Source organism: Aulonocara sp. 'chitande type north' Nkhata Bay, linkage group LG19 (assembly GCF_057382095.1).
Source record: "Aulonocara sp. 'chitande type north' Nkhata Bay isolate Kocher_YH1m ecotype deep benthic linkage group LG19, A_spYH_male_GT1.1, whole genome shotgun sequence".
NCBI lineage: Eukaryota > Metazoa > Chordata > Actinopteri > Cichliformes > Cichlidae > Aulonocara > Aulonocara sp. 'chitande type north' Nkhata Bay.
In genome coordinates, this window is record NC_141362.1 from 28,927,622 (window position 1) to 28,946,550 (window position 18,929).

Here is an 18,929-nt window from a genome sequence, read left to right on the forward strand (position 1 = left end):
ACCTGTCAGTGTAGGTTATTCTTGGCTTTTTTCAAATCTTCAACTAAGAAAATTGGAACAAATTATATGTTTTTGCAATAAGCAGATAGTAACAAAGTGACTGAAGATAACATTTAAAGCGGGTCTTTGTTAACTTTCTGTTATGTGTAAACACAACAATGGTGTATCTCTTGAGTTAGAAGTCTTTTTATTGCAGTGTTAAGTAACTCATCAAACAACAACAACAAAAATTCCTCTGTAAATGGTCAAGTGAAAAAGCAGCTGATGTACAAAGAAAAACTTTGGAAGACCTTCCTAAAGCCTGGAAAACCTTTGCTGAAGATAAATCTGACTCCTTAGAAGCAAAAGATAAAGAAATGAAAGGTGGCTTAACACTTTTGCACAGCACTGTACGCTCGCGGACGGAACGCGTCTCTATTGTGTTCACGTCCTGATGTCAGTAATCTCCCAGAGGAACGAGTTCAATTCACTGTCTAGAAACATTAAACCACATGAAGTCTGTCGACTCTCAGCGTGCGCTGACAGACAACAAACACATCAGAGCAGCAGTGTGAGAACGGGAACACGGCTTTGTCACAGAGGATGACGTAAAGCATCTTTCTCTGCAAATCTGGAAGTGAGGGTGAGGCAGGAGGGATTGTTTAAAATTTAGAAGAGAGATTTAGTTTTTAAAGTCCCACCCGCTACTTTTTTCTTTTTCTTTCTACATGTAAGAGGATATCATGATGGGGTTTGTTTGTTTGGGCTTTTTTTGTATGGATCTAACCCGAGTGTCTTTCTCTAGAATGAGGTCTTTGCATCCCGTCACCAGGATGTGAACAGTGTGGCCTGTATTGAGGACAAATGCTATGTCCTAACATTGGCACAGTATTGTCGGTAAGCAGGAAAGCATTTTTACTTTCTGTCGTGTTCTTAATTTCAGGTAGTTTTGAGCCATTAGGGGTGTTTTTGAGGTTAGTTTCTCATGTTGTGTTTGTTTCCTGTCCAGATTTTGTGCCTTGGTAAAACGCCGTAGAGAAGGCGTCAGCGACAGCGCCGCCTCCCTTGTAGTGCCCCCTGTTGTTGGAAACGCCATGCCCACCCACCACTGTGTGCCCGATGACACTGACCCAGAGCTGGTGTTTTTCTGTCGACACGTCTACGACTTCCGCTACGGACGCCTCCTCAAGAACCTGCAGTAGTATCTGACGAGGCATGACATCACATTACACCCCGGTTTCATCTGCCACAGATTCTCACTGGCTGCCTCCGTGAGAGAGGAACTGGAGTTTCGGACGACGGCTTGACAGCTTATTTTCTTTTCAGTCTCTCATTCATGCTTACATGTCACGCATTTATTAAGTAAACTAATGGTTTGACGTAATATATAAGAGTTGCTATGGCAGTGTAAATCTTTTTCTTTTATCATACATGGCTCTCTGGTGTTGTAGCAGCTGTGTGAAGAACCTGGAACGTACTCTGCTGTAGAAAAAGCTACTGTAGCTCTTAGAAATGTGAAATTTGATTAGATTGCCGAGAACTCGATGTTTCATGTGAATAATGCTACTATCTGCCTGACAGACAACAGATAACACAAAGTATCTTGATATGCCATAGATAATGAAAATATGTGGCATATTGTGCCACACCGGATGGTGCAGCTGAAGACTTAATCACATCTTTTTTTCACTCAGTTTATTTCTGCTGCTTTGAGCTGCACTGAGTCCATTTGATAGTGAAAACATGGCGTTTTCTACTGACACGGCATATAGAAATCTTACTGTAATGCAGCTGTGTTCATGCTGTTCTGAGAAATAGTGATAGTCTGGGAAATGTGCTTGCTTGTGATAAATAAGAAGGAATCAGTTTCATGTCTGTTTAATCAAAATGAAATAATCACCAGCAGCTGGTTAGTATAGCTTAGCATAAAGTCTAAGTCTGACTCTCGGGGCAATGGTCGGATACTATATATGTAATTAGCAGCTGTCAAGGGCAAGAACACCTGTTCTGTCAGAGGTTTATCGACTGCATGCGACTACAGATCAGTTTTAAAGAAGCTAGGTGTGTTTCAGTAAATCAGCAATCCCTATTTTTCCCCCTCTAAATGCATGCAGTCGAAGCATGCTCAAACATGATTGGTTGATAGAACGTGGGCTACAAGCAGACTACGAATATCTGCATACATATCTTTTTGGAGCGATTGTGCTAAGCTTAATTAGCTGCTGGCTCCAGCTGTGTGCTTACAACGTATACAGAGAGTGTTCTCATCCAAATCTCAGCAAGCAAGCATGTGAGGAAATTTCCCAAATATTGAAATTGACATTTTTGTCTAATGGTGATTGATTTTGGAGAGCTTTGCAGCGCGCCCCAAAGATAGCCATGAAAGACATTCTCAGTCAAACGGTTTGATTGAATCTAATTAGCAGTGAAAAAGTATAACAAGAGTGAGCAATTAAAGGTTTTTTGGCTTCTTCTCTACTTAAGTTTTGAGAGAGATGCAGGTTTTATTCCGTATCTGTATCTGTAGTGAAGACACGGGCATGCTAACCGCTAAAAGACAGCGAGAGTTTAGTTTGCTTGCTTTCACATTGCGAGGATCAGCCGAGCATTAAAGGGGATTTTTGTTATGCCAATGCCGAGGAATATTTAACTTTTTCAAAGCTGTTTACCAGAGGTGTGATTTGACTCCGGTGTCAGCGTACTGTATATTTGCATTTAAATATCTGGATGGGTGTCTGTTAGTGGCAGATGGCATCAGTTAGTCACGTATATTCTTGTTTCTTCACTGATGAGCTGGTGAATAATGTAGTCAGTGTAGCATTTAGATCTGTGATGATGATTCGTTCCTATGTTTGAGAAAAGATATGTATTTATGTCTGTACTGAGAAAATATATAATTTATTTTCAAAAGATCATTTTAAAGAGTTTTAGATGAGTGGCTTGCATTCCTGATTAGAAAGGAGGCTGACGATGTCTCTCCGTAGCTGCACTGTATAAGTGTGAGAGTCTTTGCAGCAGTATTTCTGTGTTTCAGCTCGCTTACCCAATACAAGCTCGTGCAATTTTGCTTTGAGACACTGAAGTAGGCAATAGGCAGATTTGAGGACACATATGGAGTATTTGGAAGGATCTCAGATGCGGTTTGAAGGACATGCGCTAACATGTGACCAGAGATGCTAAACCTTGCAGGACCAAAATGTACCCTGGCCTTTTCCAGCTTCCTGTCATCCTCCTTTTCATTTCCCCTGAGATGGTGAAGCTTTGCCTCTTCATCTTTAAATGCCGATTGCTTCACTGATTTTAACTTACCATTAGCCTGTGCCCTGGATCTTTGCTGCCTTATAGAACATTCCCAGCCTTTTATTTAGTAACGTGTATTGATCACAGTCTGGAGTTATGAAGCTAGTAAGTGCGCTGATCTTGATTCCTAGATGCTTGACATGTATTTCAGTGTTACCTGTGATCTTATGTGACCTGAAAGTCCATCTTAATCAAAATTTTTATTGAGAGTGATGTTTGGTATCAAACTACTTAACTAGTTGAGAGTAGATGAGGATTTTTTTTTCTTTTTTTGGAGAAACTAACTTTTTACAGAGTGTGGTATGACAATACTGACAATTCTTTCATATCAGTACTTTAAATATAAAGCAGAAGCTAGTTAGCTTAGCGATCTATAACGCTTGGAAGTGGGAGCGGGCGGTAGAAAGCCAGATGCACCCTTATCATCTGTGAGCATAATAGGTAACATTATGTATGTAATTTGTTTAGTCTGTATAAATCAAAGTGTTATAACAAATTTCTTGTTAGCAAATTTTGTGTTGTTTTTGGTTTTATGCTAGGCTAAGCTAAGCTAACCAGCTGGTTACGGATTCATTTCTTACATGCAGACCTTAGAGCATTCTGCCATTGAGGAAAAAAAAATGTTTTTTTGCCATCCATAAGTCACAATTTGGGGTTATTATGCCATTCAATTCAATTCAAGTTAAGAATCTTAACATTTTAATTTATTAATTCAAAAAATATCAGAAAATAACTCAAAATACTTATAAAAAACACCTTCAAACTTGAAGTTAGGTCAAAACTTTGAGATAATAATCCACTTTTTTTTTTACTTATGGATAGCCAAAAACATATATTTTTAAGTGGCATAAACAAGCTTGCATACTGTTTTTTTTTTTTTTGTTTGTTTGTTTTTTGGTAACTCTCCACAAGAAAGCTTTGTTCACAAAATGTCAATCACCTGGGGCCAAGCAGCAATGCAAAATTTGGCACATTGATTGGTGTCACTGATTGTTTTATTCTTTTCATATCACAGCCCATTATTGACTATTTGTGCATTATATTATATATACCTGTTTTTGTTTGTTTGTTTGTTTGTTTTTTTAGATTTATGGTCTTTATGAAAAGCCAAGCAGGATATCTTACCATAACTTTGATTTATCCATGCAAAGATCAGTATGTGGATTTGGGACCCCATTTGAAGGAAACATTAAAAAAAAACTTGCCCATTGATCATTGGAAGCATTCTAATAAATAAATTCTTCTTTCTCTTGCAAGTCCCAAAGCTAACCACTTTACTGGAATTTTTCCCAGGTACAAATTCTTTGCAATCCTAACCAAAATTGTCAATCTTCAGACCGAATATCAAAAGATTTACCAGATGGATTTTCAATTTCTCAAACTGCTTTTCTGACAGAAAGTGGAATCTCATCTCAGCTACTGTTTCATATAATGACACGAAATTTCATTTGGGGACTTTTCATGATTTTTGCTACAATAAGAAAAAGAAAAAAGCCACGTTTTATACTCATATCAAGAGGTTGTTGTGACTTTGTCCTGCTAAACCGCTTGGCTCCCTCCTCACTGCTTTAACTTGGTAGTTTAAGCCTTCCTGAAAAACATAATAGTTAGCTTGATTTGTATCATTTCTTATAAACATTAATTGATGCAAGTCATCATGGTGAATAAACTGTGTCAAAATGTCCAGAGAAGCTTCCCTAAACCACGTTATCATAATAAACCTCTCAGTGTATGTTTAATAAGTTCCATAAATACAGATAAAAAGACATTCAGACAAACATACTCACACTCAACACGATAACACAAGGACATATGAGCTGACTACAGCTGCTGATCTACATGAAGGAGGCGTTACACCTGACCTACAAGCACAGTAGTATTTGATAGTCAAAATTTTAGGTGGGGTATCACTTTAAAATGCTCACATCCCGCCTACATCTCCTTTGCTCCTTATCCTCTGTAAGTGGCATAGACATTTTTTGTTTGTTTGAATTCAGAAATAATTTAAATAGATGTCTCATATTCATTTATTTCTGTTTATTTCAATTCATCTGAATTTAAAACTATTCCATGCTATTTTAATATGTCCCGATGACTTAAATATTATCATGTCTTTATTCAACAAACGTTTTAAAAAAAATCCTGAATATTGCTTGATGGTGTATGAAGTATAGCCAACTTGAATCAGGTGAAAATATTTGGTTTGATTTGGTTCAACAACTTAAATCCAGAATTAGAAAACCACACCACGCACATTTTATGGCCTTAGGAATCACTCAGCAAACTAATTATGTTTAATCAAGATGTGTGATGCTTGTGTCTTAATTGGTCCTCTGTGCCTGTTCCCATTATCCTGTATTACATGTATTCCAAGAATTTTCCACAAAGAAAAGTACAAATAGTCACTGTAGTTTTTGCGTACCTTTCAAATGCCTTTCACTTTTCATCAGATGACACAGTTCTTGGTATTGAGCTTGAATCACCACAAAGAAATGCTTTCACCAAAAAGACTAAGACTAAAAGAGGGCAGGGGATTAAACCATGAATTGAACTTCATTCCCAGGTGTACTTCTTATGTGAATTTGTTTGTTTCTTTGCATGGCTTTTTTTTTTGGAAATATCTTGGAAATATTAATCACAGCACAGATTATTTGTATGGTTTCAAATGGACCTGTAATATAAGAAAAATATTTAATTGTAATAAATAATATATGAGTTTGAACAAGCTTCTGAGTTTTTATTACCTACACATATGTTATTATGGATGCAGTAATGCTTCTTGCCCACATGGTGGCCCACTTGGACAATTTTTTTTTTTAAATATCTGATTTGTTTTTCAATAAATTAAAAAGTCATTGCAATAATCAAAGCACAGACTTACTAAAAGGTTTCAGAGATAAATATTAATGTGTAACATGCATATGTGGAAAAAGGTAAACACACAAACCTACATAATCATGGCTGATCTCGTCTCTTTCAGTCTTTTTTTTTTCTTTACATCAGTTTTTATTGCATATTTGATTTGATTTGATTGGAAATCACAAGTAAAATATTTTTTACCATGCATAAAAATAATTTAGCCTCAAATCTTTCTCTTTTGTTTGTGCTTTTTGTTTCATTCAATCCCCTTTTTCAACTGAACTGGATACAAGCCCTTTTGTCTGTTGTGCTGCATAGATCATGATGGAAAAGACAAGAGAGGCAGCATCTCGAAAGGAGCAATGAGGAGATATCAGTCATCTAACTTCGATAATTAGGCTTGTGATGAATATGCATGATGCCTCTGGCACAGCTAAATTTGGTTCTGAGATTTTAAATGGCATGAGCAGGTAAGTGATTTGCATCTGTAACAGCAAGCATGTGTGAGTCAGAAAGCTCATCTGCTTCAGCTCACACACTGGGCTATTTAGTGGGATTACATGTCTGTGTGAATGGCATTTATATAGTCATCAGTCTGTATATGATGTGAATTCTCAGTGGTTGTGCAGCAAATTCCTGTTATGACTATGTTACTTTCTTTACTGAATATCTGGACTGACTGTCAGTACAAGATTTATGGTTCCCAAATAAGGCTTAATGCAGTTAGGGAGAGAAATCAGTGGATCTGAAGCAGTTAAATATTAGGAATAAATAGTTTTAGTTTCAAATACACACACAGAGTCAGAAAGGTTTGAAAGGTAATGGATAGACACTTATTGGGTTAAAGCAGCTACAAGTACTAAATTACCAGTTAAATTGCTTTGCAAATAGCACTAGAAATGATTTGTTAGTCAAATGCGAAGCAGTCGAAACAAAAGGGATAAATATAGCTGAACAATTATATGGTGAAAATGTCTAAAATTGACACATTACCAGTTAAAATAGAAGTAGAAAAGGCACTAATTAAATAGGAATGAGAAAATCTGTGGACTCATGGGTCTCTTTCAAGAAACAACTAAAAACCCATCTTTGTAGACTAGCATTTAGTTAACTCTTTTTTTCTCTTTTTTACTGCTCTGGCATTTTGTTGTGAAGCACTTTGTGATCTTTGACTTGAAAGGTGCTATACAAATAAAATTTTACTTTGTGTTAGCTCCCGCTGAGATATCGTATCACTTCATGTTCCTATTACAGCTCACGGTGGTGTTTTATGTAGCCTGTTTAATTAAAAAAAACAACCTTTAGATAACAACATAGTGTCATATCCAGGTGCTTTGTCTAGAGCACACTCTGCTGAATCACCTGCTATTTATATTCACAGTATTCTGTCTGTAAGAATTCGATAGCTTAGCTTAGCTTGTAGCTGAGTCACTAGCAACATGTTTTTTTCACCTGTCCCTTACACACTTTCCTGTTTAGTAGCAGCTGTTAAGCTTATTGTTGTTGTTAAGCTTCCTTATTACAAGCATCATGTTAGTTATAAATGTAGCCTGTTTACCGTTCTGGAGGACAGGCTCTGTACTCTGGAAAATTCTGAAGCTAGCCACCAACGATAGCAGATTGTCTGGGCCTGGTAGATTTCTTTAAATAACAATTTACGTTAGGGTATTGACACCCAGTTACGTCCGTCGGAGGTCACTAAAATTCATAGTGAACAGGTGTGTAGTTTTGCCAGAACAATGTCTCTCGGACTGTAGTTTTCTCTGGCCTTCTCTGGTGTCCAAGAAAACACTAGAGATAACTGAAAGATTTTCTGGGAAAAAACAGGTCATGTTATGAGAGATGTCCGCCATAACATTTTGGATGCAGCACTCATTTGTAGAAATCTGACTAAATTTGATGACCCCCAAAAAACATGACTATCCAGAGTTGGGACCAGAAAGCAGAGTTGATCCAAAATGCTGCAGCAAGAGTACTGACAGGGACTAGAAGGAGAGAGCATAATCTCCCAGTTGGCTTTTCTTCATTGGCTCCCTGTTAAATCCACTCAAATTTCAAATCCTCTTCTTCACATACAAGGTCTTGAATAATCATAACAATAACAATAATAATTTGGCATTTAATCATTAGTAATTATTCATCTCTGGTTGTCTTATGTCTTTTGTCCTGTCTTTCTCATAGTGGACATTTATTTGTTGGGGTATTCTCTGTATTATTATAGGGTCCTGAAATACAGTATAAAGCACCTTGAGGCGACTGTTGTTGTGATTTGGCGCTATATAAGTAAAATTTAACTGAACTGAAAGAAAGTGAAAATTGGAAGGGCAAAAAGTTGAAAGAGTCAAACACATGTTGGCAGTATTTAATTTATAGAAGCTGACAAAACTCCGTAATAAAAGGTTGTGTGTTAAAACAGGTTTTTTTTTTTTTTTTTTTTTTTTTGTGTCCCGTTTGGATCTTTAGCCATCAGAATTGTTGTCTTAAGGCCAAGAAAGATGCCAAGCGGATTTATTTTACCAAGTGGATCATCATGGCCTTGCCATATTGGTCCATTTGATTGACCTTTATTATAATTATGAATTTATTTTATTTTCGGTTGCTACAAACGGGACAGACATGACTGGGGGATAGGACAGGGAGAAAGAATGAAAGAAAGAGAGGGAGAGAAAGAAAATCAAAGGGGAGAAGATGTGTTAAAACAGTTTAATCATAATGGATCGAGTACCATGCAAAAGTCTTGATCTGCCTATATTCTGCTAGGACAATAAAAAATAGGCACATGATTTATTGAAACATGTAAAAACATACATAGAAATGCAATATATAGACAAAAACTGAGTTTGTACAGCTCTACTGAGTTTGAACTTTAGTGTGACCATCTTTATTCTTCAACACAGCCTGAACACCTTTATGTAAGTTTTCTTGTCATTTCTTCAATGGTCTTCAGGAATAGTTATCTGGGACTTCCAAGCTCTTCTTTGGAAGTTGGTTTGTTCCTTTCTCTGTCTGATCCCACAGCACTTCAAAAACATTGACATCTGGGCCCCAGGTGAAGTTAGTCCAAGAATGATACTACTCCACTGTGTATTTTTCTATTCAGGTGTCCTTGCACTGCACTGGCAGTGTGTCTGCGTTCATTGTCATGCTGAAAAATGAAGCTATTGTCAACCAGGCGCTTTCCATGTGGTATTGCATGGTGAGTCAAAATCTGACAAAGACAATGGATAAAATTGTTCTCCAATAATTTTAAATTTTTTGCTTAAAAATCGTCACATTAAACTAATTTACTATGCTTAAATGTCTTTTTCCTCCCCGGCTATTTGAATCACAAAAATATTTTAAAAACTAAATCTTAGTGAGTAGTTGAAATTGTTCAAAATGTACAGTTGAACTTGATATTTTGCCAAAGTAGCTGTAAGTTAGTACAAATGTAAACTTTACAAACCCAGTCTAATTATTTAAATGAAAAAAAGGACTTGAGTATAGGTATAAATTAGTACGTAGATGAATCAAAGCTTGGTACAGCCTGACTTAGTCACACCTTTTACGATAACAGGCTGTAGTCAATCACAAAAATGACCATTTAAGGAACAAGATCAAAGTAAAAAATGCTTTTTTCTCTAAATTTTCTCCAACAAAAGATTTCCCCTCGTCCCAAAACTGTCCAGAAAGGTGAAGCAATTGCCTCAAATGGGATTTCCTTACTATATATCTTGTCAGATAGCTGCAAGAAATGTGGTAAGAGCAAGTGGATTTTGCTCGAGGTCCTGAGGTGTTTAAATTACACACCTGTAAGGCTTTCCGCTGCCTGACTCAATCCAATTTTGCACTGCTGTCGTGTCTTTTGAACCTTTGTAGTGTTCTACACTCTGATGTACTGACTCACAGGCACAGGGGCTTCATCTTCTGGAAAGTTCCAGATTATTGTGGCAATTGGTCTTGAGTTGATTCTGCTGAGGGGCAGATTCTCCCAGAATTTATTCAAAGCCTGTTTTTCCTGCTGCTGTTATATCTCTGCAAAATCCTCTTCTAATGGTTGCAGAAGCTGCTACTTCTCTGCTCTTCAGCATTTTCTTGCTCCCTTAAAATGCTCAGTGATTCTTTTTTTTAAAAACTACTCTCAACATTGCACCCTCCAGGTAAGGATTGTTTTGTTTTGTTTTTTCTCTCTCTCTTTTTACTAAGAGTCTTGTAAGTCTAGAGAGAGAAAAAAGCACAATACAGTAGTGAAAGCCTGTAAATTGTTTTCTTCAGTTTAAAATGCCCCGAAAGGTTATTTCAGAGTTGTGTCATTTGTTGTATGCTGCTTTTTTCTTTCTTTCAGTGAGAGCAGACATCAAAACCATATCCTAAAGTCTTTTATAAACCAATTTCTGTTTTCTCTGCATTATTATAGGTCTCAGGATGCAGCTGCTTCATTTTTATTCTGAATATTTTAAATGTATAGAGTTCATTGTAACAATCTTCAGATCATAAGCATGAAAGGGGACCCGGAAATTATAAACACAGTCGATCAATGTCAACAACATGACAAAGATGATTGTAAGGGCAGCACACATTTACATTCAGATGAAGGTCGTCCTTGACACTTCAAGGCTAAGCAGGAAGCACAAAGTTGCAGTGTGCTGCATGTGGACAGTTGTTGCCATTAGCAGAGATGACCACTGTTGTGTTTCTGTGATAAGATGAAAAGCTGTCTCCTCTTTATCTTCACTTGTCAACTCATATATTCACACAGCAGTCTGCTTTTGACATCAGCTGCTAAAATATACACTTTGTGCTCTGCAAATTGCTCTTGAAAAGCACTGTGTAAAGTGTCTAATCAGCCGCTGCACCACCATGAATTGCAAGGCGCTTTTCTGTGTGAGATAAAATCTGAGAAAGTGATCTCAAGAAAAGAAGCCATTTAGTTAGTTTCAAATGAGACGCATTAGATGGTTTTCCTTCAATAATCTTGCTTTCAAAAAATCTTTTTAGCTTGGTAAAAGAATATGTGGAAACAAAGAAACTATGTTTGATTAACTTTTCCTTTTGCAGATACCAGTCTGGATAATTGACTGTGCTATTTTCTGATATAATTTCACATTAAAGGCGTTAGACACCAGACACAGTCACAAACACTGCTAATGCTTTTCAGTTGTGTGAGGTTTTTTTTTTAACAGAAATGTCTTTGTGATGAGACAAAAATCCTTTCTCAAACAATCTGTCAAAAACACGATTTATATTTAAAGGCGTTGCTCTTTTTATGAAACCTATTTGTTTCATAAACAGTAACTTGGGTGATGAGTAGCAGTTTTATTATTTTTAATCTAAATAAAAACTCTGTTTCTTTGCTTGATAGGTGATCTCAAAAGCTGTTTGAGAGAAAAGTAAATCAATATTTACCCAATAATGAATTTGGAGCTTCATTTGTGCCAACATTCACACTTTTTATAAGCGGACATCTCTTAAGTAGTCGAGGTGGCAAAAGGCAGTCAACAAACAAGGTCGGAAAATGCAAACACGTTTATTTTAGGCGGGATTTCCAAACTTCCTGTTCTATAGTTATCTATGGAAGGTCTCTGTTGTGTCTTTATTGCAGTTGTGTAATGACCAGCACGCATTATGCCTTTTCTCGCTCCCTTTCTCTCTGACTCTCTCGCTCATCGGTTCGGCTTTGACATTTAAAAGTGCTGCAGATCTCGCGCACACGTAGTGTTTGCCAAATGCCACAGCTATAGTTGAACATTTGAAAAGCACTCAATGATTCAAGGCCAGAAATGAATGATGGAAATACGGTATTATTTATTTCAGAACCGCTTCGTGTTCCTTAACAAAATGGAAATGAATGAATGAGGAAAAGATGGTTTGAATTACCCTCTTTACTGAGCAAAATCCAACAAAGCATATTTAGTACTACACGTGAAGTATGCACAGAAATAACCTAATGCACAGTCTTTCAAGGTGGAGGTGAATAAACATTTACATTAGTTCAACACATTGTTAAATGGCTTGCGTAAAGATCCTGTAAGGTTGGTGTTAAAATGCACAAGAATCTAATTATGGAGAACCATTACACAAAACACTTGCAACAACAAAAGCAAAGTCAAAGCTAAAAGTGGCTTTTTAAGCAAACAGTAGCATATTATTCAGGTTAATAAGCATCATCTACACTTGAATCCCCTGATAGCCAGCGGCACAGCAGTGTGGCTGTTGTATGTGAAAGCCTTACACCCCCATGTTGTGGGTTTTGGTGTTTTAACAATGACTTATCGTTTTACTCCTTTTGTCTGTCAGCATGAACGCTGACAAGATTAAATCTGAAGTGCAGAAGAAGATTGTCTGGATCACGTCTGGCTTCTTTGGCCTCATACATTCGACTGAGCTTCATATCATTCTTGTGCCCGTTTGTCCACAAAGTCACTTATGTGTAGTTTTCTTGAGGATCAGCATTATTTGCAACAACACCCGGCAAATCTGCCGCAATGGTGGAGGTGTAAAGGCGCGGCATTCTGTGAGACACCGTCAGGACGCTTGACCCTTGTCGCCTGTCTTTCGCTTTTCCTTTTCTCCAGGGCAGGAAGTGGAGACACAGGTAAGAGAGGAATTTGTTATGCAGCGAAGCATAAATGAATGGGTTGTAGCAAGCGGAGCTCATGGCAAAGAGGTGACTGGACACCTGGATGACGTTGACATAGTTCTTCCCCAGGATGGAGAAGTCTGTGTCCAGGTCACGGATCAGGTTCACCACCTGTGGAGTAAACATCGGTATCCAAAACATTAATTCAAGGGACAATTGCCATTTTTCTACTGCCAACAGATAGTCTAGCAAAGAAATACAAACTAGAAAAAGTAAAATTGCTAAATTGGCACAAAAAAAACAAAAGAAAAGAAAAGAAAAGAAAATGCCAATTTCTTCACCATTTAAAGAGTCTTTCCTGGCTGACTTGAAAACTCTAAACATCAAGTCACTGTACCCAATTGAACTGTCAGTTTGTGTGCAGACTGAGATGTGTTTATTGCTGAGGCAGAGTGTGTTTCCTCTGGACAAAGGCAGGCTGGCTGTTTCTCCCTGTTTTATCCCTCCCTCAAAGTTAAGATGACCTGCTAAGATCTGATTCATAAGGTGGAACTTCTCCTAATTTAGATTCCCATATATTTGCATATTCTTCAAACCAGCAATCTCATGTTTTGTTCACCTGTAAAGGAAGCCAGGAGAAGGCAAAGCAGAGAACGGACACCAGCAGTAGGCAGAAGGTCTTCTTCCTCCGTCTGCTCCAGGTGGCCCGTGCAGATCTCAGCTCCGTGCATGCTGTCAAGCTCGAAGTCATCCTGTGTTTCAGCTGATAGGAAATGGCACAGTAGGAAATGGAGACAGCAACCAGTGGGACAAAGTAGGAGAAGAAGAGAATGAAACAGGAGTAAATGAGGCGACCCTGCTCCTGGCCATCCCAGAACTCCTCACACACAGCCATCTGCAGGCCTGCCGCCTGGAGGTCCAGGTAGACCGTGTGCAGTGCCGTAGGCGTGGATAAAGCCAGAGAGGAGAGCCAGATCAGAACTACAAGAACCCAGCAGAAGCGGTAGCTGGCTCTCTTTCGGATGGGATAAGCCACAACTACGTAACGATCCACCGCAATGGCCATGAGGGAGAGGACGGCCGCGTAAACAGCTGCGGATTGCATGACGGTGACAAAGTGGCACATGTGGGATCCAAACACCCATCCGCGCTTATCAAATGCATAGGACGCGGTCAAAGGGACGCAGAAGACGCACATCACCAGGTCGACGAGTGCCAGGTTGCTGATGAGAAAATTGGTCGTGTTGTGTCTTTTCTTATTGTGCCAGATGAGGAAGAGCAGGAGGAGGTTGCCAGAGCACGCAACCAGGACCACAGCAGAGTAGAGAGGGATGAAGATGAGCTTCAGGTTAAACAGGAGGTCGAGCCCAGAGAAAGAGGGGGCTGAGAACTGGGAGGCTGAGAAGATGGAGCGAGAAGAGTTGCAGCAGGAAGAGGAGGAGGACGAGGAGTCAGGCAAGAGCGAAGATGAAGAGGAGGCTGGAGTAGAAAAGTTCACCTTGGTTCGATTCAGTGATCTTTCCCAGTCCATAGCTGCGGAAATAACAAGCATATTTTGCATGACTCAATTAATATTTCTGTGTAATTTATTAATCAACATTTTGATTGAAGCCAGTATGGCAGCGTCTGGGTGTTTGAACATTTTAAAAGGCTAATTGAAGCTCATCTTCAAAACTCTCAGCACACATTTCTCTCTTTACTTCTCCAAAAGCCTTTCCAATTATCTTTGATCCATTATCTAAAGTATTGAAAAAAGGAAGAAAGCTCACATTGACTGGACGGATGATTTCTGGTTATGAAAAGCAGAAATCAGCCTCGAAATCATAGTAACTTCTCAGAGGCGGTCATCCCACACATCTGCTGGAACATCTGCACTTATTAATCTAGGCTGACGTCAGTGATTTTTATTGTCGCTCAGAAATAAGAAATATTCATCAACTGGCATCACACAATCAGATGTTATGCAAGAGTGTGAAAATGGGCATGAATGCAGATTCGTTTCACATTCTGTGACTGCTGAATGAGAGACTTGGCTGTGAGAGAAGAAAAGAAAAAAATCACTGAATAAAATGAGAGTGAAACCACAGAAAATTGTAAGATCAGAGGAGGAGTCTATGAATAACACCTGTAGTCAAAAGTGGGCTGAATGGTGTAATTTTGGCATGAGCACTGGCTACAGTTTCAACTTTCATTGACATGAAAAAACGGCTACAAATATTGTTTCATCTAAAAAACTCATACAACCAAGAAAAGAAGATATTTATGCCCAAAATTCAGACTTTAAGTCATTTAATAACATGTACATTTTTCATGTAATTTTGTTACAATTTAATGTCTTTGATTTGGTATACATTAAGTTTATACCCAACACATTTTCCTTATTTTGTTTTGTTTTGCATTTTTATATATTAAGCTGCTGTTTTAATTTAAAAATATTGCATATTGCATATTGCATTACATTAAGCAAATAATAGTAATAATAAAAATAATAATTAATGGGCCGACTGCCTCATTATGCGTTCATCATACTGAATGTGAACAATCATAAAAGTGTAATTTCCCAAGGAAGCTAATTAAATCATGATCAGAGCAGATATTCTTCCCTTACTGACTCAACCAAGTTCCTTACTGACCTTTTCTGATCAGGCCGCTCAGAATGATTCATGCAACCACATCTTCTCTAAGATACAAAAGGGATCCAAAATCATTCATAAACATGAATAGGATCAACCTATTTTTAACCTGAAGTGGTCGACCTCGGATTGAAAATTTATTTCCTCAAAAGGAAGAAGATCTGAGTCAAATTTCGCAATCAGCCACTTGGCAATTTTTCTGAAGTGCAGAGTAAATGAAAAAGTACCTGTTGGAGATATCAGATGCACCTGTTTGAGTCCTTTTCCTGCAGGGAGTCCCGCTGTTGTGCAGCCGCACTCATTTGCTGCAGCTTGCTCTGCTTCAGAATAAAGAGGTGCGCTCTTTCTCTCTCTCTCTCGCGCTCTCTCTCCCTCCAACAAGGGATACAGTAAAGGCTGAAGTGAGTGAGTGAGTCACCTCCAGTAAAATCATTCTAATCTCCTATAATGTTTCTCTTGGGGAGTGCATCTCAGCTAGAAAATGACAAATTTATGATGACCTTGAGCCTCATTATGGTTTAATATCGCTCATGACATCATTATCATTTTTCTAGTGGGACTTACATTATGTCTGAGATTTTATATACTCAAATTATGCCCTTTATGTTAACATTCCTACAGCATTCTCACTCGTGTTATCCCAAGTTTGGTCAGAAACAGGCATTGGGATGGAAACACCAAAGAGGTCCAAAATTATTATTTTGAATATGTTGTGCACCCCCGCCCTCCACGGAGCGCCATGAATGAAGGATCCTGCTGTGAGGTTCTCCACAAAGCGGACACTTTCTAGACAAAGCATTTAGGAAACAGAATACAAATTGAACAATTAAGATGTTTCTCCAGCAGTTCGCATTCATTATTCATAATCTCAAAACTAATTTGAAAAAAATTGTGAGTCTCAGTCAAAACCAGCATGATCGAATGATTCATCAAGGGTAATACCGAATGGCATTCATTGCTTGACTGTTTCGCTGCTTGAAGGGAGCACAGATCTCATTGTGAAGATAATTAAGATGCCCAAAAGTTCCAGTTAATCATATTCATGTGCAGAAACCACGTAGTCTCCAGATTTTCATCAAATTCAGAGCAGAAAGTGTGGCCACTATTTTAAAGTACTTGTTAGTATGAACTTCTTACGATGACATTTTAAGGCTCGAAATCTTCTAACATAAAGGTACGATATCATTAGTGTTTCAATTTCAATGGAGCTCTGGTAAGTGTTGCTTTGAAATGCTGCTTTTAACTAATACCGATATTTCCATGGCATTCACATTTTAATATTGATTGCTACAACATGGTAAACGATGAGGACATGGCCATTTTTCCTCCCTTTAAGAGTAAATTTAGCACTATTGGGAGAAGCTTAAAATCTGGCTTGTTTGGAGAGAAGACTCAAAGCACTGAACATACAGCCACTGTAATGGTTTTCTGTCTGTTGCTCATTTTTCTGTGTGATGTTTACTGTTAGGACACATCAGAACAGTTTAAAATAACACAGACTGGTCTGCTTTAGAGCACACAGCCTCTCCTTCCACAGACCACTTTTTCCCACTTTGATTTAACTGGACACTGATGTGGACAGGGCTGTCGAGCTGACCTTTCTTCAGTCTGATAAGTTCCTGTGGTGAAGGTAACAGTTTGTTCTAGCAGCATCCACGAAGTAATCAAATGGTGTACCACCTCAGAGTCTTCCTTTACGGTGACCACTCTAGTTCTGAATCACTTGTACATGTCATGTATACTATGTCCAAGTGTGGGAGACGTGACAGCTACAGGTGTTTAGCTATTTTCGGCTAATTGCTCTCTTTTTTTCACTGTGCCACCAGAAAGCACACAGCAAAACCTCACGTGTGTCAGAAAAAGCAAGCGGCCCCATTACGTGTCCTCCTGATGGAGCCTTTGTGGTGGGCTTATTTTCAGGTCCTAGACAGGGGTTCTGCTTGTTTGATGACTGAGTGCCAATTTAGGGAGACAGCATTCAGCTGAGGGCTGCAGAAGAAAAATGCACCCATCAAACAAACTAAGTGCAAATGTAATAATTCATGTATTAAATACTGAGCAGCCAGAAGTCTGTTCAGATTTGATATTTTAGGTAATTTTGGAAATGTGTTGGTTGAAAGGATGGTGGTGGGTTATGGTGGTTTCGTCACACCAGTCATCACCAGTTGTATTTGGAAATACTTTTTTTTAAACAGTTCATCTAGTTTGCACTGGATTAAATGTGCAGTAGTTCCTGCTGTCATTAGGTCTGTACAGAATGCTACTGAAGGCCACACTCTGACATTGAATACATTAAATACACAAGCAAACCACTGCTCCCCAGCGGGACACGGGAAACATACATACATGGATAAATATACATATTTGCTACAATTTAATCTGACGTCCCTTTCAGCGCTTGAGTGACTGTCAAATGTACAAATTTATACAATTAATATTTTATTCTGTAAATATTGAAGATATTGGCACAGTTTCTTGTGCAACATTTCATCAAGATCTGTCCACTAATCTAGGAAAAGATCGGAAACATACAATCATTTATAGATAAAATACGATCATTACAGTATGGTGATGATGTTCAGTTCCCACATATCCACGCTTTACTGTGGAACTTACCAAATCATAAGCTAGTCCACCTCAGAGAAAGTTGCACTGAAGATATATCCCCCCAAAATGACAAACTTGCTTGTGTTGATATTAACAAAGAGATGCTTTTTTTCCTTCAGAGATTTTCTTTCTTCACCACATCCTGTTTATAGGAGCTCCACTAAGATGTAGCTGCTGCTACTGGGATTTAGTTCATTAACAAGGGACCTTGCTGGGAGGAATTTACTTCAGCTGTCTCAGTGTTGGGACTGTGACCATAGATCCCAATGCAGATTGTACTGAGGGTCTGCAGATTTGGATATGTAAGTTATATGCGACTAGGAATGGGTTTATAGTTGAGAGAGCCTCTGCTATATGCAGAGGTAGAGTGGGAGGCATCCAACTGAGAAGCTGCAGCAGATAAAATGAGAGCAATGTAAATTTAAATTTAAATTATAAAGTATTCATTTTTGTACTTTCTGTGCAAGGGAATCAATCCATGGGCTCTCATTTGAAGCATTTCATTGAAAGTTGTGACAGATATTTTTGGAACATAATATATAATATATAATAATTAATAAACAAAGACATGAAAGATCAAGTTTTTTTTGGGTTAGCTATTTTTTTAGCTATTTTTATTTTTAACGGACTGATCTTTGGGGCTAAATGGCTTTCTGAAACTCTCTTTCTATGTGGACATCAAAGTAGATTTCATTATTAACATACTCCAGTGATGAAAATGTCATTTTAATTACTGCTGAGCCCGAGCCAGATTTTAGTTTCTTCCCACTCAGAGCTTCATAGTGTCTATTATCCCAGTCCAACCTATTACCACAAACCTTGTCTCTGTGAGACCGCTACAGCTGGTCCCTAAGTATTATTAATAATGGTAAGGATGTTCTAGAAAAAGCTAAATAAAGTCTACTTTATTAAATCAAGGTAACTGTCAGAATATGTTCTCCACTTGAATGAGAAATGAGGACAAAGACTGTTTTGTTGAGATGCTTTTTCTG

At 38.2% G+C, this 18,929-nt stretch overlaps 2 protein-coding genes across 3 annotated transcripts in view; one reads left to right on the forward strand and one right to left on the reverse strand.

The window, feature by feature from the left end:
* Positions 1 to 6,004, forward strand: part of bahd1 (bromo adjacent homology domain containing 1) — a 36,335-nt gene extending 30,331 nt beyond the window's left edge. For both annotated transcript variants that reach the window (XM_086274692.1, XM_086274693.1), the window contains exons 6-7: positions 785 to 876; positions 989 to 6,004. In XM_086274692.1, the coding sequence (XP_086130818.1) occupies positions 785 to 876; positions 989 to 1,181 (285 nt within the window). In that variant the 3' untranslated portion in view covers positions 1,182 to 6,004. The remainder of the gene's footprint in view (positions 1 to 784; positions 877 to 988) is intronic.
* A 6,522-nt stretch (positions 6,005 to 12,526) lies between these two features.
* On the reverse strand, positions 12,527 to 14,258 carry prlh2r (prolactin releasing hormone 2 receptor). Its single transcript, XM_086275306.1, has 2 exons — positions 13,317 to 14,258; positions 12,527 to 12,868 (listed from the first exon to the last, which is right to left on the reverse strand). Exons 1-2 carry the CDS (start codon positions 14,256 to 14,258, stop codon positions 12,542 to 12,544), a joined length of 1,269 nt encoding a protein of 422 aa, XP_086131432.1. The 3' UTR covers positions 12,527 to 12,541.
* Positions 14,259 to 18,929: the final 4,671 nt, after the last annotated feature.

Excerpts from the sequence above, each read along its gene's own strand:
- prlh2r (XM_086275306.1), bottom strand. The coding sequence starts at position 14,258 with ATGCAAAATATGCTTGTTATTTCCGCAGCTATGGACTGGGAAAGATCA. Across the intron at positions 12,869-13,316 it reads TCTCCTGGCTTCCTTTACAG|GTGGTGAACCTGATCCGTGA; the intron begins GTGAACAAAACA and ends TTTACTCCACAG.